This window comes from Oncorhynchus gorbuscha, linkage group LG18 (genome assembly GCF_021184085.1).
Source record: "Oncorhynchus gorbuscha isolate QuinsamMale2020 ecotype Even-year linkage group LG18, OgorEven_v1.0, whole genome shotgun sequence".
Classification (NCBI taxonomy): Eukaryota; Metazoa; Chordata; class Actinopteri; order Salmoniformes; family Salmonidae; genus Oncorhynchus; species Oncorhynchus gorbuscha.
Genome location: NC_060190.1, coordinates 3167600 through 3194858, shown reverse-complemented (window position 1 = coordinate 3194858; position 27259 = coordinate 3167600). Strand labels below are relative to the sequence as shown.

Genomic DNA, 27259 nt, shown 5'->3' with positions numbered 1-27259 from the left:
ATCATTCTCAAAAAGTTTGGCCACGACTGTACATAGGTATTCCTTTTGTCCAGATGTGAAAGGGCAGTGTTGAGTGCAATAGAGATTGCATCATTTGTGGATCTGTTGGGGCGGTATGCAAATTAGAGTGGGTCCAGGGTTTCTTGGATAATGGTGGGGTGTGAGCCATGACCAGCCTTTCAAAGCAATTGATGGCTACAGACGTGAGTCTCTGATCTGATGAAACCAAGATTAAACTCTTTGGCCTGAATGCCAAGCGTCAGGTCTGGAGGAAACCTGGCACCATCCCTACGGTGAAGAGTGGTGGTGGCAGCATCATGGTGTAGGGATGTTTTTCAGCGGCAGGGACTGGGAGACTAGTCAGGATCGAGGGAAAGATGAACGGAGCAAAGTACAGAGAGATAATTGATGAAAACCTGCTCAAGAGCACTCAGGACCTCAAACTGGGGCAAAGGTTCACCTTCCAACAGGACAACGACCCTAAGCACACAGCGAAGACAACATAGAAGTGGCTTTGGGACAAGTCTCTGAATGTCCTTGAGTGGCCCAGCCAGAGCCCGGATTTGAACCCGATCGAACAACTCTGAAGAAAACCTGAAAATAGCTGCGCAGTGACGCTCTCCATCCAACCTGACAGATCTTGAGAGGATCTGCAAAGAAGAATGGGAGAAACTCCACAAATACAGGGGTGCCAAGATTGTAGTGTCATACCCAAGGTGGCTTGAGGCTATAATCACTGCCAAAAGTGCTTCAACAAAGCACTGAGTTAAGGTTCTGAATACTTATTTAAATGTGATATTTCAGTTTAATATTTAAATGCATTTGCAAACATTTCTAAAATCCTGTTTTTGCTTCGTCATTATAGGGTGTTGTTGTGCAGATTCATGAGGAAAACCTCCCAATTGAATCAATTTCAGAATATTCCAGTAAATTCAGGAAGTAAACTGAAAATTCCAATTCTCTTCTATGGTTTTCAATGAGGAAAATGTGGAATTTGGTTTACTTTCTGAATTGACTGGAAATTAAATGGAATTGACTCCAACCCTGGTTTTACTACAAAGCTCTCAGCGTCATCATTTAGTCAATCGATGTTATAATGCATAAAGCTCACAGATGTGATTGTTCTCATTCAGAGTAAATTATTCTAATTGAATAAAACAGAATTAAACAAATAAAATGTATTATGTACCTGAATAACTTCAACAACCTGGTTGATTCTCTGCTCAACAACAATGATCGTGAATCAATCTGGTTGATTCTCTGCTCAACAACACTGATCGTGTCAAACTTTGTTTTGTGTCCAGGCTGTCACTTCTGTCATCAGCTACTAACACCAGTGCTGCACCTTTGTCCTTGAGAGACTGGATGACGGCTTCCTGCTCCCTCTTCCATAGTGGGAACACTGATGGCTCAACATGGGCTTCCTGGTTATGAAAGAAAGTGTGGTGGTCAATGGTAGCCACTCCCATTGTTTGAAGCAGTTTTAGTCTTTGTTGGCATGTATCCAGACCCCAGAATGATAGTAGAAAGGAGCCTGTTCCCCGCATGCTTCCTCACAATCATTGGCTGGATCTACCACTCCCCCACCTGACCACAGGACCAGTATTGCTGTCTGATCTTCATTCCTACAGCCTTCATCTCTGTCCCTGGAGTCTCTTCACTGTCTGATCTTCATTCCTACAGCCTTCATCACCATCCCTGGAGTCTCTTCACTGTCTGATCTTCATTCCTACAGCCTTCATCACCATCCCTGGAGTCTCTTCACTGTCTGATCTTCATTCCTACAGCCTTCATCACCATCCCTGGAGTCTCTTCACTGAGTAAGTAAAGATAGTATAAGAAACCTCTCCCATTCTACTTGTCTATTATCTTTGTTTGGAAATAGTCATTTGTGTAACCTAATTATTTTCCCTACAATTTATTTGAAGGATTTAGAAATATAGAAATGGTAGAAGGAGGAATGTCAGAGTCTGGAATATAAATATATACAGTTGGTTTACAATGTATATGTTGATGTATCTAGACATTATGGACCGTATATGAATATAAAAGGTGTGTACAGTAGTAGTTATATAGGATGAGCCTTGACTAGAATACAGGGTGGAGTACTGGGTGGTAGACGGCTAGTAACAGTGACTAAAGTTCAGGGCAGGGTACTGGGCGGAGGCCGGCTAGAGGTGACTATTTAACAGTCTGATGACCTGGAGATAGACCACACATTAACTATTGTGGTGGCAGCATCATGTTATGGGTATGCTTGTCACCGGCAGGGACTGGGGAGTTTGCTCTTTTCATATCTCTTTTGATCCTGACAAAGTGTAGACTTTGTATAGGCACTGGTCAGCCTTAACTGTGGAGTGACCCTATAAAATGGGATATCAGCCATCTCAGTGACAAATACAGAACACAACAATGTATAGTTTACACAAATATTTGTCTCTTAGCTCTTATTGCAGGACTTTGACTGTGGTACATCACCTCCCCAGTCAAAGTATTGTGTGTATTGAAAATTCATATAGGACTGTACAGCTAGCTAACTGGCTACTGACCTATTGTGTGTATTGAACATTCATATTGGACAGCCTTACCTTCAGAGTAGCACCACCACCCATCAGCCCATTCTCTTCTTGATGTCAAAGCTGCATTGTATTGTTGCTATAGGAGTTTATGATTAATAATCCTATTTACTTCAAGACACACTAAGATGTCACCATACTATTCATTTAAAGCCCCTCTGTCAGATATAAATCATCAGAGTGGGAAACCAACTGACATGGAAACAATGGAGCAAATGTATCACTATCAGAGGGGTGTATTATGACATCATATAGAACTACTCAGACATTCCAAATATCACTTGATTATCAGAGGGGTGAATTATGACATCATATAGAACTACTCAGACATTCCAAATATCACTTGATTATCAGAGGGGTGAATTATGACATCATATAGAACTACTCAGACATTCCAAATCAGGCTTCATCCATATCATGAAGGTGGATATTGATCCAACCATTTCAAAAGTAATGACCGGGCTGATGGAAACAGGATATGCCTGAACAATTTTATAAAAGCCGACAAACTATATGTTAGTTCGTTTGACATGGTGGGGACTTTTTGTGTCAGTAAAAATGTATAAGCGAGAAATGGAGGTGGAAACTCCTTTATGAGCAAATATTTATATCATAACCATCACATCTTAGTTAACTTGGTGTCACGTGATGATATGTTGTGTGGTCCTCCCACTACGACTTGGGAACCCATGCAGTTTATTAGGCTACAGATGAAATAAGTTATGAACTTCACAGGGTGGTGAAAGTGCACGTGATGAGCTTGATGCTCCTTTCCAATACATTTTGACGGTCTTATTCTGGTGACATGATGATCGATGCTTGGCTGCCATTTGACAAATAAAATAATATTGCTCTCATCCATAATAATCTCATCATGTAGGTAGCCTACCAACACTGTATCTGTTAGCTGCTGGCTACAGTGCACGGGACGGGACAAGATCATTTTTGCTATATAATGCAACAGTTTTGTTAAACCATCAGTAGAGTTGAAAATGCGATGGAAACCATTGTGAATTTAACAGCAAAAGTTATTTATTTGTCACGCAAAGCCTTTAATCTGCAATGAGTCTGTTTGATAGAAACATTTCTGGTGGGAAAATGGGAAAATGTATATATTGTTTTATGCAGATTTTTGAATATTCACGTGAAAATCTGTCTCAAATGACATGGAAACTTAGCTACTAAGGGGGATATCGATCCAACACCTGCTGCTTATTCAAACCAGCCCACTGGGCACAGACATCAGTTCAACATCTAGTTTGTATTTACATTTCTTTGATTCGTCAACTAAAGTGAATTCAACACGAAATCAACACAAAATGTCACCTGTCATTGGATTTAGGTTGCTGGTTGGGTGAAACACAAAATGTTACCTGTGGAAACAATGTTTATTCAATCAGTGGGAGGCTTGTAAATTCCCCCAGGAAAGTGGAACGAGGAACTCTTCTTTGAGACAATGATAAACAGCAATCCTTGGGAGAGTTGTGGTGGATATTATAAAATAAGGATCTGCTGGAGTCCAAGTCAAACCAAGATTCTTTATTTCTGAGCTCAGAGAGAATAACAGAGTTACACAGCGCAGTGGAGACAGTCTGAATTACTGAAGCATTGAGTGATTAGCACATATCTTTATAGTTTCCTGTTCCTGGGCGGGACTTTATTCATACAAGGACACAGGTGCAAATTGGTTTGCAACACAGGATGATACTCCCAAGAACAGGAGCTTATAATAGGACAGTTTCACAAGGTTAGTCACATACTCAGTTATGTGGACACACAAACAATTAACATTTTCCATTACAGAGTCTGAACATTTTCATTTCATTAAATCATCAGTGGGCCAACAATGCAAATGTCAACAATGGAACTAATGCATCACATCCAAATATCACTTGATTATCTGTAGTGCTGGAGGAATGACACACCCAGATAAACACAGAGAGTTTAAAAAAGGACCATTTAAACACATGGAATCTGATCTCCTTTATATTCAAACTGACATACTCCATATTCAATTCATGTTTTTAAATAAAATCATAATAATAAATAAAAACATACAAATATATATGTTTGAGTATACTACATAGAGTCAATGTGGAGGCTATATACAGTAGAGTATACCCTGTACCATTTAATTACATATGGTAAAGACAGGTAAACACATTGTCAGTCAACAATATAATACAACAGGAGCACTGTGTATGTTCTCTGATGAATGTTAAGTCAATGTGATGTAAAATATCAACATACACGCTAAGAGAAGTAATTTCTCTCTCCTGTGTGGATTCTCTAATGACGTTTAAATGACTGTTATGAGTAATATGTTTTCCCACAGTCTGAGCTTTTCTAAGCCTTCTCCTCTGTGTGTAGTCTAATGTGTTCTTTCAGGCTTTCTAAATGGGCAAAAGCTTTGCACTTTGGGAGGAGTAGTAAGGCTTCTGCCCAGTGTGTATTCTCTCATGTTGTTTCAGGTGTCCACTCTGGTTGAAACACTTTCCACATTGGGAGCAGTGGTAAGGCTTCTCTCCTGTGTGTATTCTCTCGTGTCGTTTCAGATCCCCCGAATGGTTGAAACACTTTCCACATTGGGAGCAGTGGTAAGGCTTCTCTCCTGTGTGTATTCTCTCGTGTAGTTTCAGATCCCCCGAACGGGAAACACTTTCCACACTGGGAGCAGTGGTAAGGCTTCTCTCCTGTGTGTATTCTCTCATGTTGTTTCAGCTGTTTCAGGCTCCCCCTGACCATGCTTGAAACACTTTCCACATTGGGAGCAGTGGTAAGGCTTCTCCCCTGTGTGTATTCCTCTCATGTTGTTTCAGGTGTGCTTTATGGGCGAAACTCTTTCCACACTGGGAGCAGTGGTAAGGCTTCTCCCTGTGTGTATTCTCTTGTGTGTTTTCAGTTGTGCTTTCTGTTTAAAACTCTTTTCACACTGGGAGCACTGGTGTCGTCTTGCTGGTTTGGACGTCCCTGGCCTGGCTCTGGTTCTTTCTCTGCCAAAGACATGATTTTTAAAAAACAACACATGATAAAACAACCTTGCTACGAGGGTAAATCCTAAATCAGATCTCTCAATAACCTGAGGCCAGTGTTAACAATCTTAGTGTGATTTTAAAACAAATGTAGAGCTTCATGGTAATTACTGCTATGTTTACATTACTTATTCATCCTGTTTTACAAGTCAGAACACAAAAAACTAGACAGTTATAGGACACTGAAGACACAGACGTCGCTGGATTCCAATTGAACAGGTGGTTCTAAATATATAACTTTCATAGCTGTATGATACAGAATGTGACCTACACACTTCCTTAAACATAAAATAACTAAAGAAGTCATTTTGTGTGGAAGACCAAAACTAGTTTTTACGTCGCAGATACAAAGCACATCAGTAACATCTCCCCGTTGTTGAAAGGGTTCGACACATTGCTGTTTAATTGGACCAATTTCTTATTTAGACATTCACAGATTTTCAACATTTTGATTATCGCTGATGTCATATTTTGGGTAAATGTTCCTAAAACTGATAGTAACAACAAAAAACAAAAATATAAACACAACATGTAAAGTGTTGGATGGTTCATGAGCTGAACAAAAAATATTGCAGAATTTTACACATCCCTGTTAGTCAACATGTATTCTTTGCCAAGATAATCCATCCACCTGACAGGTGAGGCATATCAAGAAGCTGATTGAACAGCTTGCTTATTACACAGGTGCACCTTGTGCTGGGGATAATAAAAGGCTACATCAAAAATGTGCAGTTTGTTCACACAACAATGCCACAGATCTCTGAGGGAGCGGGCAATTGGCATGCTGACTGCAGGAATGTCCACTGGAGCTGAACCAGTCAAAAGTTTGGACTCACCTACTCATTCAAGGGCTTTTCTTTATTTTTTACTATTTTCTACATTGTAGAATAATAAAGACATCAAAATTATTAAAAAACATATGGAATCATGTAGTAACCACAAGTGTTAAATCAAAATATATATTTTATTCTTCAAAAGTTGCCACCCTTGCTTTCTCTCAAACAGCTTCACCTGGAATTATTTTCCAACAGTCTTGTAGGCATTCCCACATATGCTGAGAACTTGTAGGCCGCTTCCCCTTCACCTCTGCGATCCAACTCATCCCAAACCCTCTTGATTTGGTTGAGGTTGGGGGATTGTGTAGGCCAGGTCATCTGATGCAGCACTCCATTACTCTCCTTCTTGGTCAAATACCTCTTACACAGCCTGGAGGTGTGTTGGGTCATTGTCCTGTTGAAAATCAAATAACAGTGGGACTAAGCCCAAACCAGATGGGATGGCATATAGCTGTAGAATGGTGTGGAAGCCATGCTGGTTAAGTGTGACTTGAATAAATAAATCAATGACATTGTCAACAGCAAAGCACCCGCACACCATCACATCTCCTCCTCCATGCTTCACGGTGGGAACCACACATGCGGAGATAATCTGTTCATCTACTCCTCGTCTCACAAAGACATGATGCTCGGATCCAAAAATCTCAAATTTGGACTCATCAGACCAGAGGACAGATATCCACCGGTCTAATGTCCATTGCTCGTGTTTCTTGGCCCAAGCAAGTCTCTTCTTCTTATTGGTGTCCTTTAGTAGTGGTTTCCTTGCAGCAATTGGACCATGAAGGCCTGATTCACGCAGTCTCCTCTGAACCGATGATGTTGAGATGTGTCTGTTACTTGAACTTTGTGAAGCATTTATTTGGGCTGCAATTTCTAAGGCTGGTAACTCTAATGAACTTATGCATCAGAAGTAACTCTGGAACTTCCATTATTGTGGTGGTCCTTAAAGTAATGATGGACTGTTGTTTCTCTTTGCTTATTTGAGCTGCTCTTGACATAATATGGACTTTGTCTTTTACCCAATAGGGCTATCTTCTGTATACCACCCCTACCTTGTCACAACAAAACTGATTGGCTCAAACACATTAAAACCTGTTATGGCTAGGGATTCCGCTAGCGGAACATTTCAACAAAATCCGGTGAAATTGCAGAGTGCAAAATATATATTATATATTTTTTGAAATATTTAACTTTCATGCATTCACAAGTGCAATGCCACAAATTAAAGCTTAAGACTCCATAATGTTTCATCATTAGATGCTACAGTCCTCCTTTAAGACTCCATAATGTTTCATCATTAGATGCTACAGTCCTCCTTTAAGACTCCATAATGTTTCAAAATTAGATGCTACAGTCCTCCTTTAAGACTCCATAATGTTTCATCATTAGATGCTACAGTCCTCCTTTAAGACATCCTGTTTAGAATGTGTCTGGAAGCGCTACTCTATCTATTCTACTCTCATCCTTTCGGTTTTAATAATATTAACAAAATAATAATAATGTTATAATAGGTAATAACTAACTTTAATAACTAGGGTTAATACCTGCCTGGCACACCAACAAAATATTTATTTAGCCCCCTCTAACAATACCGCTACAGAATTAGCATAGTAGGCCATGTAACTTAACCTGTAGTGACACCCAGCCCGTGAACGGGACCGTTACCATCATCTGATACTAATTAGCATAACGCAACGGACATAAATCTTCCTAGAAAATATTCCTATTCATGAAAATCACAAGTGAAATATATTGGAACATAGCTTAGCCTTTTGTTAATCACCCTGTCATCTCAGATTTTCAAAATATGCTTTACAGCCAACGCTAGACAAGCATCTGTGTAAGTTTATCATAGCCTAGCATAGCATTATGCCTTGCTAGCAGCAGGCAAACTTGTCACGAAAATCAGAAAAGCAATCAAATTAAATCGTTTACCTTTTGAACTTCGGATGTTTTCACTCACGAGACTCCCAGGTAGACAGCCAAAGTTCATTTTTTCCCAAAATATTATTTTTGTAGGCGAAATAGCTCTGTTCTTCACGTTTGGCTGAGAAATCGCCCGGAAATTGCAGTCACAACTCCGAAAAATATTCCAAATTAGCTCCATAATATCGACAAAAACATGGCAAACGTTGTTTAGAATCAATCCTCAAGGTGTTTTTCTAATATCTATTTGATAATATATCCGTCGGGACAATTCCTTTTTCTCAAGGACCGATTGGAGTAATGGCTACCTCTGCACTTTACGCGAGAATCTCTCTCGGAGCCACCATGTGACCACTTACGCAATGTGCCCCCATACGGCTATTCTTCAATAGAAATGCGTAAAACTACGTCACAATGCTGTAGACACCTTGGGGAATACGTAGAAAGCATAAGCTTGTTGATGGTACATTCAAAGCCATATAGGGAGTCATTGGAACACAGCGCTTTCAAAACCTGGGGCACTTCCGGATTGGATTTTCTCAGGCTTTCACCTGCAACATCAGTTCTGTTATACTCACAGACAATATCTTTACAGTTTTGGAAACATTATAGTGTTTTCTATCCAAAGCTGTCAATTATATGCATATTCTAGTATCTTTTACTGACAAAATATCCCGTTTAAAACGGGGACGTTTTTTTTCCAAAAATGAAAATAGTGCCCCCTAACACCAAGAGGTTTTAAGGTAATCAGAAATATTTAGGACTAACTTATTCCTTGACACCCATTCTGATACTAACTGCAGCTCTATGTTAAGTGTTGAAGTCATTTCAGTCGATGTAGTAGCTGACATGTACAGTGTTGAGTCAACGCATACATAGACTCACTGGCTTTACTCAAATGTCATTGGCATGTTGTTGGTAAAGATTTAAAAAGTAGGTGCCAAACAGCTGCCCTGGGGAATTCCTGATTCAAACTTGATTTTGTTGTACAAGCTTCCATTAAAGAACACTCTCTGTGTTCTGTTAGACAGGTAGCTCTGGGGCGGCAGGTAGCCTAGTGGTTAGAGCGGTAGGCCAGTAACCGAAAGATTGCTGGATCGAAACCCTGAGCTGACAAGGTAAAAAACTCTGTCGTTCTGCCCCTGAACAAGGCAGTCCTAGGCCATCATTGAAAAAAGAATTTGTTTATAACTGACTTGCCTAGTTAAATAAAGGTTATATTTTAAAAGAAAAACTCTTTATCCACAATATAGCAGGAGGTGTAAAGCCATTTTTATCATCAATGTCTCTCAGCCAATCAGTCATTTGTAAGTGCTGTGCTAGTTGAATGAACTTCCTATATAAGCTGAACGTCTATATTTGTTTACTTTGTATCAGGTCAAATATATTTTTTCCAAAATTGTAATGGTTGGTAACAGGCTGATTGGTCGGCTATTTAAGGCTGATTGGTCGGCTATTTAAGCCAGTAAAGGGAGCTTTACTATTCTTGGGTAGTGGAATGACTTTAGCTTCCCTCCAGGCCTGAGGGCACACACTTTCTAGTAGGCTTAAATTAAAGACAAGGCAAATAGGAATGGCAATATCGGCTGCTATTATCCTCAATTTTCCATCCACGTTGTCAGACACCAGTGACTTGTCATTGTTGATTTTATTTGCGCAAAATTTCATTGAAGATGCTCCAAAGATTTTTACTATCCTTCTTCATGTCATTTATCTTTGTTTCATAGTGTAGTTTATTCTTTATATTGAGTTTAGTCACATTATTTCTCAATTTGCAATAGGTGTCACGAATATTACCGAAGGTGGCTCCCCTCCCCGTTCGGGTGCCGCTCGGCGGTTGTCGTCGCCGGTCTACTAGCTGCCACCGATCCTTTTTCGTTTGGTTTTGTCTAATTGTTTTCACCTGTTCATTGTTTGGTTGTTAGGGTGGTAAGTTCGTTTCACCCACTTCTGTTAGATATAGACTTTCATTGAGCAATAAGTTTCATTCTTCATGTCATTTATCTTTGGTTCATTGTGTAGTTTCTTCTTTTTATTCAGTTTAGTCAAATGATGTCTCAATTTGCAATACATTTGCCAATCAGTTATTCAGCCAGACCTATTTGCCATCTCTTTTGCCTCCCTCTTCATAATACCATTTTTTAATTCCTCATCAATCCACGTGTATTTAACAGTTTTTACAGTCATTTTCTTAATGGGTGCTGCTTATTAGTAACTGGGATAAGCAGCTTCAAATGTGTCAAGGGCAGCGTCTGGTTGCTCATCATTACACACCACAGACCAACAAATATTATTTACATCAACAACATAGGAATCACTACATAAAATTGTATGACCTCTTATACACAATATTAGTCCCAGCCTTTGGAACGGTGGTTTTCCTAGACATGGCTACTATATTGTGATCACTACATCTGATGGATCTGGATACTGCTTTAAAACCCATTTCTGCAGCATTAGTAAAGATATGATCAAACCATGTTGATGATTTCATTCCTCTACTGTTTGTCACTACCCTGGTAGGTTGATTGATAACCTGAACCAGGTCGCCAGCACTGGTTACAGTTTGAAGCTTTCGTTTGAGTGGGCAGCCTGATCACAGCTTTTCTTCAGTACTAGTTAATTAATTACCAAAGTCTTGAGTTTAGTTTGCCTGTTCTACAGTCTTGTAAAGATAGGGGCGTTGACTGGGACAGGCAATGTAACATCCATAATGTTTTAAGGAAAAGTTTTTGTAAAAAAAGCACCTTACATTGGATCATCTTGAAACTTTCTCTCCAAAGCTAACTTTCATCAAGGTTTTATATGGTCTATTGGTTTCTCTCTTTTCATTGGCAGAATCCTTTTTCAGTGTTATGATATTCATAACATCCATATACACCAGTCTATCTTCCTGTCAACTAACAGAACTCTGCTGGTTGTCCTGGTAACAGATACCAGTCCATCTTCATGTCAATTAACAGAACTCTGCTGGTTGTCCTGGTAACAGATACCAGATCTATTTAATTTGTTCAAACTAAATTACAGCACTTACTTTGATGTGTCAAATCTGATCCTTTCTTCTCTTCTCCTCCTCTCACGGTTCCACTCAGCCCCGTTGTTTTCCTGCAGTCCACCAGCAGCACAGACAACCTCTTCATACCCAGCAGTAAGGTGCTACCAGGAGAGGCACGATACAGGGACTCCGGGAGGGAGGAAGGGCTAGCGTTGTCCTGGTAACCATAAAGAGGGGACACAGACACATATCATTATGGATGCTGATGTCACTGTTGTCATAAAGTGCTTTACAGAAACCCAGACCCAGAGAGAGCTAGACCAGACCCAGAGAGAGAAAGCTGTATGCTAGACTAGACCAAGCTGTACCATCTTGTGTTCTGATCTGGAGAGACTCTTCTCTTCCTCGTCAGCATCAGGATGTTGTTGAGGCTTCTTCCCAGAGGATCCACCATAGTGATGTCTTTCTCCTGTGTTAATGAGAACATCAAAATGAGTAGTAAACTTATAACCGTCTCATAAAATCATAGGGTCTTACAAGAGGCATGAATATGTCCCTTTGATATTTTAAGTAGAGATTATGCTTCAATATTGAATTTTAAAAGCCTGTTATACTAGATGAGGGGAACTTTAATAGACCACATGGAGAATTCAATACATCGAATTTAAAAGTCCCTAAAATATATGAACCAATGGCAGATCGACCCTTTAACAATTCCTACAGTACTGAACAACATATTCAAGTGTAGAATTTCAGTAGAATAACACTTTAAAGCCGCACATTAGTTCAACAACGGCATAGTTTGTGTCCCTGTTAAAGACAGTACTCACTGGTGTTAATCTGATATTCTGTCTCTTCCTCTTCAGTTATTGAAAAACCTCTTCCTCCGGTTCACCTTTATTGAGATAGCATCCTCTTTCCTTTTTCATTCTAAACGGTTCTTTCAGCATCTTCTTCCTTCACTATAACAGTCTCCTCTTCCTCCTTTTTCATTCTGAAATGTTCTTTCACTATAACAGCATCTTCTTCCTTCACTATAACAGTCTCCTCTTCCTCCTTTTTCATTCTGAAATGTTCTTTCACTATAACAGCATCTTCTTCCTTCACTATAACAGTCTCCTCTTCCTCCTTTTTCATTCTAAAAGGTTCTTTCTCTTCTTTCACTGTAACCTCATCCTCTTCTTCAATGTTCATTGCCAGAGCTTCTTTCTCCAAACAGCAAACCTCCTCTTCTATAGCAGGGATGAGTAGTTTAATGAACTCATGGTCAGGGATGTTAGCTAGCTAGTTAGCATTAGCGACTAGCCTAGTGCTAGGCTCAGCATCAATCTTTAACAAGTTTGCAAATATTAACTAGTTAATACGTCAAAAGAACTGTGTGTAAAACACTGAGATTAGATCATGTACATTAAGATGGCCTAAAACGTCAATCTTTTAGTTTTACCTTGTCCAGCAAGCTACCCAGGTGGTTGAAATAGTATCCGTGTTGTTGTTCCTGAAGAAGCGTCCGTCCAGTCCATTATACGTCACGGAAGAAGCATCACCTGAAAGACGCTCATCGCCATCTGCTGGCTGGAGTGGGTAACGCAGTTTGGAAACAATAGTTACTACACTTTTTGTATTGGAAAGAACGTCATAATTATTTAACAATAAGCTGATATATTTTCTCTTACGTCTTACAACGAATACTTTCCGGTACACAGACGTAGAAGCTCAATATGAATATGATTAATACATACTTATATGAATAGTTAGTGTGTTTATACACATTTACTCTGTTAATTTTTCACAATTGTTTTTATCTACATGTGACCATACTATTCCCTTAAAGCCACACTCTATAAAATACAAATCATCCTGTAAACAACAGAACAAATGCATCACATGCAAATAGCACTTGATTATCTGTAGTGCTATACACTGGGTAGACAAAACATTAAGAACAGCTGCTCCTTCCATGACTTAGAAAGACTAGGTGAATCCAGGCTGAAGCTATGATCCCTTATGATCCCTTACTGATGTCACCAATTAAATCCACTTCAATCTGTGTAGATGAAGGGGGGAGACAGGTTAAATAAGGATTTTTAAGCCTTGAGACATGAGACATGGATTGTGCATGTGTGCCATTCAGAGGGTGAATTGGGAAGACTAAATATTTAAGTGCCTTTGAACGGGGTATGGTAGTAGGTTCCAGGCGCACCGATTTGTGATTTGTTTTTCCAACTCAACAGTTTCCCATGTGTACCAAGAATGGTCCACCACCGTAACAGTGGAGGTCAGTGCCGTTTAAGATGAGGGAGGACCATTTTGTTTTTCATGGGCATGTCCTTATTTCTACTACAGCATGTTCAACAGAATCGACAGTGACACATTCAATACCACTCTCACCTACTGATCTAGAATGTAATCATTAGTCCAGCAGCTTGATTTCAAACGAGAGTTTCTTTTGAACAAATTCAGGTATGTTTATTCCGTTTAAGAAATGTTTTTGAATCGTCGGAATGAATACACCCCTGATCATGTGTAAACACAGTTCACTTTCATTACAGCCACTTTATATTCCTTCTCTCCTCCTCTCACCTTTTCCCTTCGCTTCTGGACTTCAATGCACAACACATCAGCTGTATGTGACCAGGTGAATTTTTTTTTCTTCCAAAACCTCGTAGGTTTGTATTGAAGTCAAATTACTCAGAGGAGAAACGGAAACTTGCTGTTCTCCAGGCTACACCATGGTGCTACCCTACAGAATGCTGCTGAGGCTACTGTAGACCTTCATGTTTTCATCAATTATTTGGTGACGTGATTATTTTTAATATAGTTTTATCTAAAAAGGATTAAACGTTTTTACATGTTTTATCATTTTTATTTTTATGAAAATCACTGAGGAGGAGGGTCCTCCCCTTCCTCCTCTCAGGAGCCTCCACTTTCTCCTCTGAGGAGCCTCCCCTTTCTCCTCTGAGGAAGCTCCTCTTCCTCCTCTCAGGGTCCTCCCCTTCCTCCTCAGGAGCCTCTACTTCCTCCTCTGAGGAGCCTCCACTTCCTCCTCTGAGGAGCCTCCCCTTCCTCCTTTGAGGAGCCTCCCCTTTCTCCTCTGAGGAAGCTCATCTTCCTCCTCTCAGGAGCCTCCCCTTCCTCCTCTGAGGAGCCTCCCCTTTCTCCTCTGAGGAAGCTCCTCTTCCTCCTCTCAGGAGCTTCCACTTCCTCCTCTGAGGAGCCTCCCCTTTCTCCTCTGAGGAAGCTCCTCTTCCTCCTCTCAGGAGCCTCCCCTTCCTCCTCTGAGGAGCCTCCACTGCACCCAAAGGAAGCATTGGAGTCAACATGGGCCAGCATCCCTGTGGAAAGCTTTCGACACCTTGTAGAGTCCATGCCCCGACGAATTGAGGCTATTCTGAGAGAGAAAGGGGAGGGTCCAACTCCATATTAGGAAGGTGTTCGAAATGTTTGGTATAATCAGTGGATATATCTGCCATTTAGCAGACACCTTTATCCAAAGGGATTTACAGTCATGTTTGCAAACAATTATCATATGGATGGTCCCAGGAATCAAACCCACTACCCTGGTTTAACAAGCACTATACTCCACCAACTGAGCAACAGGACCACAAGGATTCAAGGAATGATGCAGATAAACACGCACAGCCTGAGTTTCAAAAATATAATTAAATCAAAGACCGTAACATTGAAACTGACATACTTCATATTAGACGTAGACCGATTAATTAGGGCCGATTTCAAGTTTTTATTAAAAAATTAAAAAATTAACACCTTTTAAAAATATTTATTTAACTAGGCAAGTCAGTTAAGAACACATTATTATTTTCAGTGAGGGCCTAGGAACAGTGGGTTAACTGCCTTGTCCAGGGGCAGAACGCTAGATTTGAACCTTGTCAGCTCGGGGGATCCAAACTTGCAACCTTACAGTTAACTAGTCCAACGCTCTAACCACCTACCTCTCATTACACTCCACGAGGATCCTGCCTGTTACGCAAATGCAGTAGAAGCCAAAGTAAGTTGCTAGCTAGCATTAAACTTCTTATAAAAAACAATCAATCTTAATCACTAGTTATAACTACACATGGGTGATGATATTACTAGTTTATCTAGCATGTCCTGTCGATGCGGTGCGTATCGTTGCTCCAATGTGTATCTAACCATAAACACCAATGCCTTTCTTAAAATAAATACACAGAAGTATGTATTTTTAAACCTACTTATTTAGCTAGAAGCAATCCAGTTTAGCAGACAATATTAACCAGGTGAAATTGTGTCACTTCTCTTGCGTTCATTGCACGCAGAGTCAGGGTAGATGCAACAGTTTGGGCAGCCTGGCTCATTGCGAACTAATTTGCCAGGACTTTAAGTAATTATGACATAACATTGAAGGTTGTGCAATGTAACAAGAATATTTAGATTTAGGGATGCCACCCTTTAGATGAAACACCGAACGGTTCCGTATTTCACTGAAATAATAAACGTTTTGTTTTCGAAATGATAGTTTCCGTATTCGACCATATTAATGACCAAAGGCTCGTATTTCTGTGTGTTATGTTATAATTAAGTCTATGATCTGATAGAGCAGTCTGACTGAGCGGTTGTAGGCAGCAGCAGGCTCGTAAGCATTCATTCAAACAGCACTTTCATGCGTTTTGCCAGCAGCTCTTCGCAAGCACAGCAATGTTTATGACTTCATGCCTATCAGCCTAATGGCTGGTGTAACCAATGTGAAATGGCTAGCTAGTTAGCGGGCACACGCTAATAGCGTTTCAAACGTCACTAGCTCTGAGACTTGGAGTAGTTATTCCCCTTGCTTAAAATCAAATATTATTTGTCACATGCGCTGAAAACAACAGGTGTAATGCTTACTGACAAGCCCTTAACCAACAATGTAGTTAAGAAAAATAAGGGTTAAGAAAATATTTCCTAAATAAAAAAAGTAACACAATAAAAAAACAATAACGAGGCAAAATACAGGAAGTATAGAGTCAATGTGGAGGCTAAATACAGGAGGTACCAGTACAGAGTTAATGTGGAGGCTATATACAGGGGGTACCAGTACAGAGTCAATGTGGAGGCTATATACAGGAGGTACCAGTACAGAGTCAATGTGGAGGCTATATACAGGAGGTACCAGTACAGAGTCAATGTGGAGGCTATATACAGGGGGTACCAGTACAGAGTCAATGTGGAGGCTATATACAGGAGGTACCAGTACAGAGTCAATGTGGAGGCTATATACAGGAGGTACCAGTACAGAGTCAATGTGGAGGCTATATACAGGAGGTACCAGTACAGAGTCAATGTGGAGGCTATATACAGGAGGTACCAGTACAGAGTCAATGTGGAGGCTGTATACAGGAGGTACCAGTACAGAGTCAATGTGGAGGCTATATACAGGGGGTACCAGTACAGAGTCAATGTGGAGGCTGTATACAGGAGGTACCAGTACAGAGTCAATGTGGAGGCTATATACAGAGGGTAACAGTACAGAGTCAATGTGGAGGCTGTATACAGGAGGTACCAGTACAGAGTCAATGTGGAGGCTATATACAGGAGGTACCAGTACAGAGTCAAGTGGAGTCACAAATACAGGGATGCCAAGATTGTAGTGTCATACCCAATGTTGAGGCTATAATAAACAGGTGCTTCAACAAACACTGAGTCAAGGTTTTTGAATACGTATTTAAATGTGATATTTCAGTTTAATATTTAAATGCATTTGCATTGGGGTGTAAAATCCTGTTTTTGGATGTCATTATAGGGTGTTGAGGCAGATTCATGAACCTCCCATTGAATCAATTGGAGAATATTCCAGTAAATTCAGAAGTAACCTGAAAATTCCAGATTCTCTTCTATGGTTTACTTTCTGAATTGACTGGAAATTAAATGGAAGGTACTGTTCTGGTTTTACTACAAAGCTCTGTATAAATCACCATGGATGTTATAATGCATAAAGCTCAAGATGGTGCCTGTTCTCATTCAGAGTAAATTAGGGGTAATTGAATACAGAATTAAACAAATCAAATGTCTCAGTAAAGCTCACAGATGTGCCTGTTCTCATTCAGAGTAAATTATTGTAATTGAATAAAACAGAATTAAACAAATGATGTAGATGCACCTGAATTTTCATCAACCTGGTACATTCAACTATGATTCTCTGCTCATAAACACTGATCCAGAAAATCACTTTGCTTATGTCCAGGCTGTCACTTCTGTCATCAGCTACTAACACCAGTGTGCACCTGTTGTCCTTGAGAGACTGGATGACAAGGCTTTGCACCCTCTTACTAGTGCAAGGGATCTCCCATGACTCAACATGGGCTTCCTGGTTATGAAAGTGTATGATGTCAATGGTAGCCACTCCCATTGTTTGAACAGTTGTAGTCTTTGTTGGCAGACAACCCCAGAATGGTAAATTACTTCCTGTTCCCCGCATTGTTCCTCACAATCATTGCTGGATCGATACTCCCCCCCTGACCACAGGACCAGTAGTCAACTGTCTGATCTTAGGACCTTGTGAATGTAAATTCCTAGTCTTCATCACTGTCCCTGGAGTCTCTTCACTGTCTGATCTTCATTCCTACAGCCTTCATCACCATCCCTGGAGTCTCTTCACTGTCTGATCTTCATTCCTACAGTCTTCATCACCATCCTTGTTGGAGCAGTGTCTTCCTGTCTGATCTTCATTCCTACAGTCTTCCACCATCCCTGGAGTCTCTTCACTGTTAGGATCTTCATTCCTACAGCCTTCATCACCAGGAGTCTCTTCACTGTCTTCCATTTGCCTTCATCACCAGAGTCTCTTCACTTGTTATAGATAGTATAAGAAACCTTCCCATTCTACTTGTCTATTATCTTTGTTTAGAAATAGTCATTTGTGTGACCTAATGATTTTCCCCAATTTATTTTAAGGATTTAGAAATAAAGAAATGGTAGAACGAGGAATGTCAGAGTCTGGAATATAAATAAATACAATTTGTTTAAAATGTATATGTTGGTCTAGACATTATAGAAGCCATTCTACTTCTATTATCTTGTTAGATCTAGACATTTGTGTTCTGAATGACCTAAAAGGCGTGTACAGTAGTAGCTTATATAGGATGAGCCTTGACTAGAATACAGGGTGGAGTAATGGGTGTTGACGGCACATAACAGTGACTAAGTTAAGGTACCTGGCCAGCTGAGTGCGGCTGGGTGACTCCTGTTAACAGTCTACTTGACCTGGAGATAGGGCACATTTGACAGATTTTCCAGCTATCATGTTCTGGGTATGCTTGTCACTGACAGGGATCTGGGAGTTTATCTGGATCAACACTGTTGAACCATCCTAGACTTTGTATAGGCACCATGTTGACAGGAGTGACCCCATAAAATGGATTCAGCCAACTCAGCAACAACTACAGAACACAACAATGTATAGTTTACACAAATATTATCTCTTAGCTCTTATTGCAGGACTTTGACTGTGGTACATCACCTCCCCAGTCAACCTATTGTGTGTATTGAACATTCATATTGAACAGACTTACCTATAGAGTAGCACACCATTCCATCAGCCCATCCATATCTTGGATGTCAAACCATTTATTGTTGCTGGCCTGGGCTAGGAAACAGGATATGATTGTACACTTTTATAAAAGACACAGAAGATGTCACCGTTTGACATTCATTTCTTTTTCTGTCAGATAAAAACGTTTTAGTGGAAACCAACTGACATGGAAACAATGGAGCAAATGTATCACTATCATCATGTCTTATTATGACATCATATAGAACTATGATATTCCAAATCAGGCTTCATCCACATCATGAAGGTGGATATTGAAACCATTTCAGTTTATTAGGCTACAGAAACAGGATATGCCTGTACACTTTTATCTGACAAACTATATGTTAGTTCGTTTGACATGGTGGGGACTTTTTGTGTCAGTAAAAATGTATAAGATGAAATGATGAAACTCCTTTATGCAAATATTTATATAATAACCATACATCTTAGTTAACTTGGACATGATGACTTGGGACCCATGTAGTTTAGGGTTTGCCATTTGACAAATAAAATAATTGCTCTCACCCATAATAATCTCATCAATTGGGTAACAATGTTTATTCAACCAGTGGGAGCGTTGTAAATGCCCCAAGGAAAGTAAAACAAAGAACTCTTCATTGAGACAATGATAAATAGCAATCCGTGGGAGAGTTGTGGTGGATATTATAAAATAAGGATCTGCTGGAGTCCAAGTCAAACCAAGACTCTTTATTTCTGAGCTCAGAGAGACTAACAGAGTTACACAGCGCAGTGTAGACAGTCTGAATTCCTGAAGCATTGGGTGATGAGCACATATCTTTATAGTTTCCTGTTCCTGGGTGGGACTTTATTCATACAAGGACACAGGTGCAAATTGGTTTGCAACACAGGATGATAGTCCCAAGAACAGGAGCTTATAATAGGACAGTTTCACAAGGTTAGTCACATACTCAGTTATGTGGACACACAAACAATTAACGTTTTCCATTACAGAGTCTGAACATTTTCATTTCATTAAATCATCAGTGGGCCAACAATGCAAATGTCAACAATGGAACAAATGCATCACATCCAAATATCACTTGATTATCTGTAGTGCTGGAGGAATGACACACCCAGATAAACACACAAAAAGAGTTTAAATAAATGACCATTTAAACACATGGAATCTGATCTACTCTATATTCAAGCTGACATACTCCATATTCAATTCATGTTTTCTAATAGAAACAAACAAATATATGTTTGAGTATACTTTGTACAATTCACTTTCATCTCATAAAAACAAGTAAACACATTCTTAGTCAACAATATAAGACAACAGGAGCACTGTGTATGTTCTCTGATGAATTTTAAGTCAATGTGATGTGAAATATCAATATACACACTAAGAGGAGAAATAATTTCTCTCTCCTGTGTGGATTCTCTAAAGACGTTTAAGTGACTGTTATGAGTAAAATGTTTTCCCACAGTCTGACCTTTTGTAAGCATTCTCCGCTGTGTGCAGTCTCATGTGTTCTTACAGGCTTCCTGAATGGGCAAAAGCTTTGCACCCTGGGAGGAGTGGAAAGGCTTCTCCCCTGTGTGTATTCTCTCATGTCGTTTCAGGTTCCCTAAATTGTTAAAACTCTTTCCACAAAGGGAGCAGTGACAAGGCTTCTCTCCTGTGTGTATTCTCTCATGTAGTTTCAGGTTCCCTAAATTCTTAAAACTCTTTCCACACTGGGAGCAGTGGTAAGGCTTCTCTCCTGTGTGTATTCTCTCATGTTGTTTCAGCGTCCCTGAACGGATGAAACTCTTTCCACACTGGGAGCAGCGGTAAGGCTTCTCTCCGGTGTGTATTCTCTCATGTAGTTTCAGCTCCCCTAAACAGGCGAAACACTTTCCACATTGGGAGCAGTGGTAAGGCTTCTCTCCTGTGTGTATTCTCCTCTCATGTAGTTTCAGCTCCCCTGAACAGACGAAACACTTTCCACATTGGGAGCAGTGGTAAGGCTTCTCTCCTGTGTGTATTCTCTCGTGTTGGTTCAGGCTTGCTTTCCGGCTGAAACTCTTTCCACACTGGGAGCAGTGGTAAGGCTTCTCTCCTGTGTGTATTCTCTCGTGTTGGTTCAGGCTTGCTTTCCGGCTGAAACTCTTTCCACACTGGGAGCAGTGGTAAGGCTTCTCTCCTGTGTGTATTCTCTCATGTAGTTTCAGGTTCCCTAAATGGTTGAAACTCTTTCCACACTGGGAGCAGTGATAAGGCTTCTCTCCTGTGTGTATTCTCTCATGTAGTTTCAGGTTCCCTAAATTCTTAAAACTCTTTCCACAAAGGGAGCAGTGATAAGGCTTCTCCCCTGTGTGTATTCTCTCATGTTGTTTCAGGTTCCCTAAATTGTTAAAACTCTTTCCACACAGGGAGCAGTGATAAGGCTTCTCTCCTGTGTGTATTCTCTCATGTAGTTTCAGGATCCATAAATTCTTAAATCTCTTTCCACATTGGGAGCAGTGGTAAGGCTTCTCTCCTGTGTGTATTCTCTCATGCTGTTTCAGCGTCCCTGGATGGTTGAAACTCTTTCCACACTGGGAGCAGTGGTAAGGCTTCTCTCCTGTGTGTATTCTCTCATGTACTTTCAGGTGTGATCTCCGGTTGAAACTCTTCCTGCACTGGGAGCAGTGGTAAGGTTTCTCCCCGGTGTGTATTCTCTCGTGAGCTTTCAGGTGTGTTTTTTAAAACTTTCACACTGGGAGCAGTGGTAAGGTTTCTCCCCTGTGTGTATTCTCTCATGAGCTTTCAGGTGTGCACATGATAAAACTCTTTCCACAGTGGGAGCACTAAATCAGATCTCTGGTTTAACCTCGAGGCCAGTTTTAACAATCTTAGTCTGGTGATTTTAAAACAAATGTGAGCTTCCTTAATTACATATGTTTACATTTTATTCATCCTGTTTTACAAGTCAGAACACAAAAACCTGGACAGTTCTAGGACACTGAAGACACAGACGTCGCTGGATTCCAATTGAACAGGTGGTTCTAAATATATAACTTTCATAGCTGTATGATACAGAATGTGACCTACACTTCCTTAAACATAAAATAACTAAAGTAATTTTGTGTGGAAGTCCACAACTTGTTTTTACGTGGCAGATACAAAGCACATCAGTAACATCTCCCCGTTGTTGAAAGGGTTTGACACATTGCAAAGGACCAATTTGTTATTTAGACATTCACAGATTTTCAACATTTTGATTATCGCTGATGTCATATTTTGGGTAAATGTTCCTAAAACTGATAGTAACAACAAAAAACAAAAATATAAACGCAACATGTAAAGTGTTGGATGTTTCATGAGCTGAAAAAAAAAGATTGCAACATTTTTTATTCTGTTAGACAACATTTATTCTTAGGTTAGGATAGAAAACACAAAAGTTTCCAAAACTGTAAAAATAGTCTGTGAATAGAACATAACTGATATTGCAGGCGAAAGCCTGAGAAAAATCCAATCAGGAAGTGACTCTGATTTTGAAGCCTCTGGAGCTTCCTATGCATCCCTATTGACCATTCAAAAGTTGGATATCAACCATATTCTTTATTTTTCTATTGCTTCTACATTGTCTTCAGTCACTAGACATAGTTTCAGGCTTTTATTTTGAAAAATTAGCGTGAAAAACAACATGGAAGTGGTCAGGTGGTGGCTCTCAAGTGATTTAAATCAAAGGCGGCCATTGTGCCTCTTCGTGAAAAGCCAATTGTCCCTTGTTGATATATTATCGAATAGATATTTGAAAAACACCTTGAGGATTGATTATAAAAACGTTTGCCATGTTTCTGTCGATATTATGGATCTAATTTGGAGTTTTTTTCAGCGTTGTTTGACCGCAACTTCCGGTGGATTTCTCAACAAAACGTGAAGAATAAACGGAGGTATTTCGGCTATAAAAAATTATCTTTATGGAACAAAATTAACATTTGCTGTCTAACTGGGAGTCTGGTGATTGTGAAAACATCTGAAGCTCATCAAAGGTAAACGATTTAATTGGATTGCTTTTCTGATTTTGTGACCAAGCTCCCTGCTGCTATCGATAAAACACAAATGCTTGTCTTGCTTTGGCTGTAAAGCATAATTTCAAAATCTGAGATGACAGGGTGATTAACAAAAGGCTAAGCTGTGTTTCACTATATTTCACTTGTGATTTCATGAATATGAATATTTTCTAGGAAGATTTTTTGTCCGTTGCGTTATGCTAATTAGTCTAGTTGATGACAATTCTCCCGGATCCAAAGACTGAGTAGTTCCAAAAGGTTCAAACACATTAAAACCTGCTAGCGGAGCGTTGACAACATCCAGTGAAATTGCAGAGTGCAAAATATATTTTTTAAATGAGAAATATTTAACTTTCATTCATTCACAAGTGCAAAGCTTAACTTCTTGTTAATCTAGCCACCGTGTCAGATCTCAAAAGGCTTTGCATGGCAAAAGCAAACTGTTATCGATTATCTGAGGACAGCACCCCATCAAACAAACACATGACAATCATATTTCAACCCGCCAGGCGCTCACAAACCTCAGAAATAACGATATAATTTGTGCCTTACCTTTGAAGAGCTCTTCTTGGCACTCCAATATGTCCCATAAACATCACAAATGGTCCTTTTGTTCGATTAATTCCGTCGTTATATCTCCAAAATGTCCATTTATTTGGTGCTTTTGATTTTTTTTAAAAACTGGTTCCAACTCGCCCAGCATGACTACAAAATATCTAATACGATAAATGCTGTCCAAACATTGGAAACAACTTTCCTAATCCAACTTTAGGTATTGGAGAAAATTTCAGACGGGATAAACTGTGTTCAATACCGGATAAAAACAACGTGAAGTGCGTGACCTGGAGCGCGCATCAAAACATTAGAGAGCGCTAGGCTGGACCCTCGTTCTGAATAGCCGAACTTCTTCATTTCTCTAAAGAAAAACATCAACCAATTTCTAAAGACTGTTGACATCTAGTGGAAGCAATAGGAACTGCAACCAAGTGCCACAGAAAAGTGCCACACAAAACCATTTGAAAACAGAGTCACCTCAACAACAAAAAATTCCTCCTGGATGGTTTGTCCTCGGGGTTTCACCTGCCAAATAAGTTATGATATACGCACAGACATTATTGTAAATGCGTTTTAGAAACTTTAGAGTGTTTTCATCCAAACCTAAGACCATTATATGCATATTCAGCTTCTCATTAGCAGGTAGTTTACTTTGGGAACGCTTTTCATCCGGATGTGAAAATACTCCCCTATCCCAAACAGGTTATAAGGAAAGAAATTCCACAACTTAACTTCTAAAAAGGCACACGTTAATTTAAATGAATTCCCGGTGATTACCTCATGATGCTACAGTCCTCCTTTAAGACTCCATAATGTTTCATCATGAGATGCTACAGTCCTCCTTTAAGACTCCATAATGTTTCATCATCAGATGCTACAGTCCTCCTTTAAGACTCCATAATGTTTCATCATTAGCTGTTACAGTCCTCCTTTAAGTCTCCATAATGTTTAGAATGTGTCTGGAAGCCCTACTCTATCTATTCTAATCTCATCCTTTCGGATTTAATAATATTTAATAATAATAATAACAATGTTATAATAGGTAATAACTAACTTTAATAACTAGGGTTAATACCTGCCTGGCGCACCAACAAAATCTTCATATTTACCCCCCTCTAACAATACCGCTACAGAATTAGCGTAGTAGGCCATGTAACTTAAGGTAATCAGAAATATTTAGGACTAACTTATTCCTTGCCACCCATTCTGAAACTAACTGCAGCTCTATGTTAAGTGTTGCAGTCATTTCAGTCGCTGTAGTAGCTGACGTGTTCAGTGTTGAGTCATCCGCATACATAGACACACTGGCTTTACTCAAATGTCATTGGCATGTTGTTGGTAAAGATTGAAAAAAGTAGGTGCCAAACAGCTGCCCTGGGGAATTCCTGATTCTACCTTGATTTTGTTGTACAGGCTTCCATTAAAGAACACTGTGTTCTGTTAGACAGGTAGCTCTGGTGCGGCAGGTAGCCTAGCGGTTAGAGTGGTAGGACAGTAACCAAGAGAATGCTGGATCGAATCCGAGTCGAATCGAGTCATTCTGCCCCTGAACAAGGCAGTCCTAGACCGTCATTGAAAAAAATAATTTGCTCTTAAGTGACTAGCCTAGTTAAATAAAGGTTACATTTTAAAAAATAACTCTTTATCCACAATACAGCAGGGGGTGTAAAGCCATACGTTTTTTTTCAGCAGCAGACTACGATCGATAATGTCAAAAGCCGCACTGAGTCAAACAAAACAGCCCCAACAATATTTTTATCATCAATTTCTCTCAGCCAATCAGTCATTTGTAAGTGCTGTGCTAGAATGAACTTCCCTATAAGCTGAAAGTCTATATTTGTTTAATGTAAAATAGCATTGTATCTGGTCAAATATTTTTTTCCAAAAATGTAAGGGTTGATAACAGGCTGATTGGTCAGCTATTTAAGCCAGTAAAGGGAGCTTTACTATTCTTGGTTAGTGGAATGACTTTAGCTTCCCTCCAAGCCTGAGGGAACACACTTTCTAGTGGGCTTAAATTGAAGATAATGCGAATAGAACTGCCAATAGCGTCCACTATTATCCTCAATCATTTTCCATCCACGTTGTCAGACACCATGACAACATGTCATTGTTGATTTTTTTCGCCCAAAATTTCATTGAAGGTGTTCCAAAGCTTTTTTTACAATCATTCTTCATGTCATTTATCTATGTTTCATAGTGTAGTTTCTTCTTTTTATTCAGTTTAGTCACATAATTTCTCAATTTGCAATAGGTTTGCCAATCAGTTATTTAGCCAGACCTATATGCCATCTCTTTTGCCTCCCTCTTCATCATACCATTTTTAAATTCCTCATCAATCCACGAGAATTTAATAGTTTTTACAGTCATTTTCTTAATGGGTGCATGCTTATTAGTAACTGGGATAAGCAATTTCATAAACGTGTCAAGGGCAGCGTCTGGTTGCTCGTCATTACACACCTCGGACCAACAAATATTGTTTCCATTGTTGAAATCGGCTAAACTTTGAACATGGAGACATTAAAGTAGTGATAGGAAGTGAAAGAGACTGGGTGTTATGTCAGAAGTTAATGGTTCTCTGAAGAAAGACAGACGGCTTCGGAATGTGTTGGGTGGACGAGAGGAGAGCAAAGTGTGAAACAGATGAAGATGAACATCTGTGGATTAGATGAAGGAGAGGTTGAGGTCAGGACAGATTCTCATCAGGGAGAAAGGTCTGGTATCCTGATACTCTCTTTACTCTCTTCCTGTGGAACCAGAAGATGTAAGGATTGGAGAGAAGGAGTGTCTTAAGTGAGACATATCTGGATGGAACAAATGTTGGGTTGTCTGAATTACAGATGTACAGAACCTTTGGGAATAATTCAACTTGGTTAAAGCTTCTCTAGTGTCCGTGAGTTATTTACTGTGAAAGAAAATAACCTAACAACATCTCAACAACATAGGAATCCCCACAAACAATTGTATGATCTCTTATATAGAACATTAGGCCCAGCCTTTTGGAACTTTGGTTGTCCTAGATATGACTACTATATTGTGATCACAACATCCGATGAATTTGGATAATGCTTTCAAACACATTCCTGCAGCAATAGTAAAGATATGATCAAAATATGTTGATGATTCAATTTCTGTACTGTTTGTAACTACCCTGGTAGGTTGATTAATTAATTAACAGTGTCTTGAGTTTAGTTTGCCTGTTCTACAGTCTTGTAAAGATAGGGGGGGGTTGACTGGGACAGGCAATGTACCATCCATAATGTTTTATGGAAACGTTTTTGTAAAACAAGCACCTTATATCAGGTCATCTTGAAACTTTCCCTCTAAAGGTAACTTTCATCAAGGTTTTATATGCTCTATTGGTTTCTCTCTTTTCATTGGCAGAATCCTTTTTCAGTGTTATGATATTCATAACATCCATATCCACCAGTCTATCTTCCTGTCAACTAACAGAACTCTGCTGGTTGTCCTGGTAACAGATACCAGTGGGCAGATTGTATTTTATTTGTTCAAACTGAACTACAGCACTTACTTTGATGTGTCAAATCTGATCCTTTCCTCTCTTCTGCTCCTCCCAAAGTTCCACTCAGCCCCGTTGTTTTCCTGCAGTCCACCAGCAGCACAGACAACCTCTTCCTACCCAGCAGTAAGGTGCTACCGGGAGAGGCACGACACGAGGACTCGGGGAGTGAGGAAGGGCTAGCGTTGTCCTGGTAACCATAAAGAGGGGACACACAGACATGTCATTATGGATGCTGATGTCACTGTTGACATAAAGTGCTTTACAG

General features: G+C 39.8%; 1 protein-coding gene, 1 long non-coding RNA gene and 1 pseudogene across 2 annotated transcripts; all 3 read right to left on the bottom strand.

The window, feature by feature from the left end:
• LOC124003150 overlaps nucleotides 1-27259 on the bottom strand; it is a 69829-nt pseudogene that overhangs the window by 35135 nt on the left and 7435 nt on the right.
• On the bottom strand, nucleotides 9722-12228 carry LOC124002830. Its single transcript, XR_006833124.1, has 3 exons — nucleotides 12196-12228; nucleotides 11734-11834; nucleotides 9722-11582 (listed from the first exon to the last, which is right to left on the bottom strand). It is a non-coding gene; the product is annotated as an uncharacterized LOC124002830 (long non-coding RNA).
• LOC124002500 (zinc finger protein 135-like) lies at nucleotides 19496-24253 on the bottom strand. Its single transcript, XM_046309930.1, is given in 3 exon segments — nucleotides 19496-21598; nucleotides 21601-21689; nucleotides 24249-24253. Coding segments are annotated over 3 exon segments (1293 nt in total). The 3' UTR covers nucleotides 19496-20399.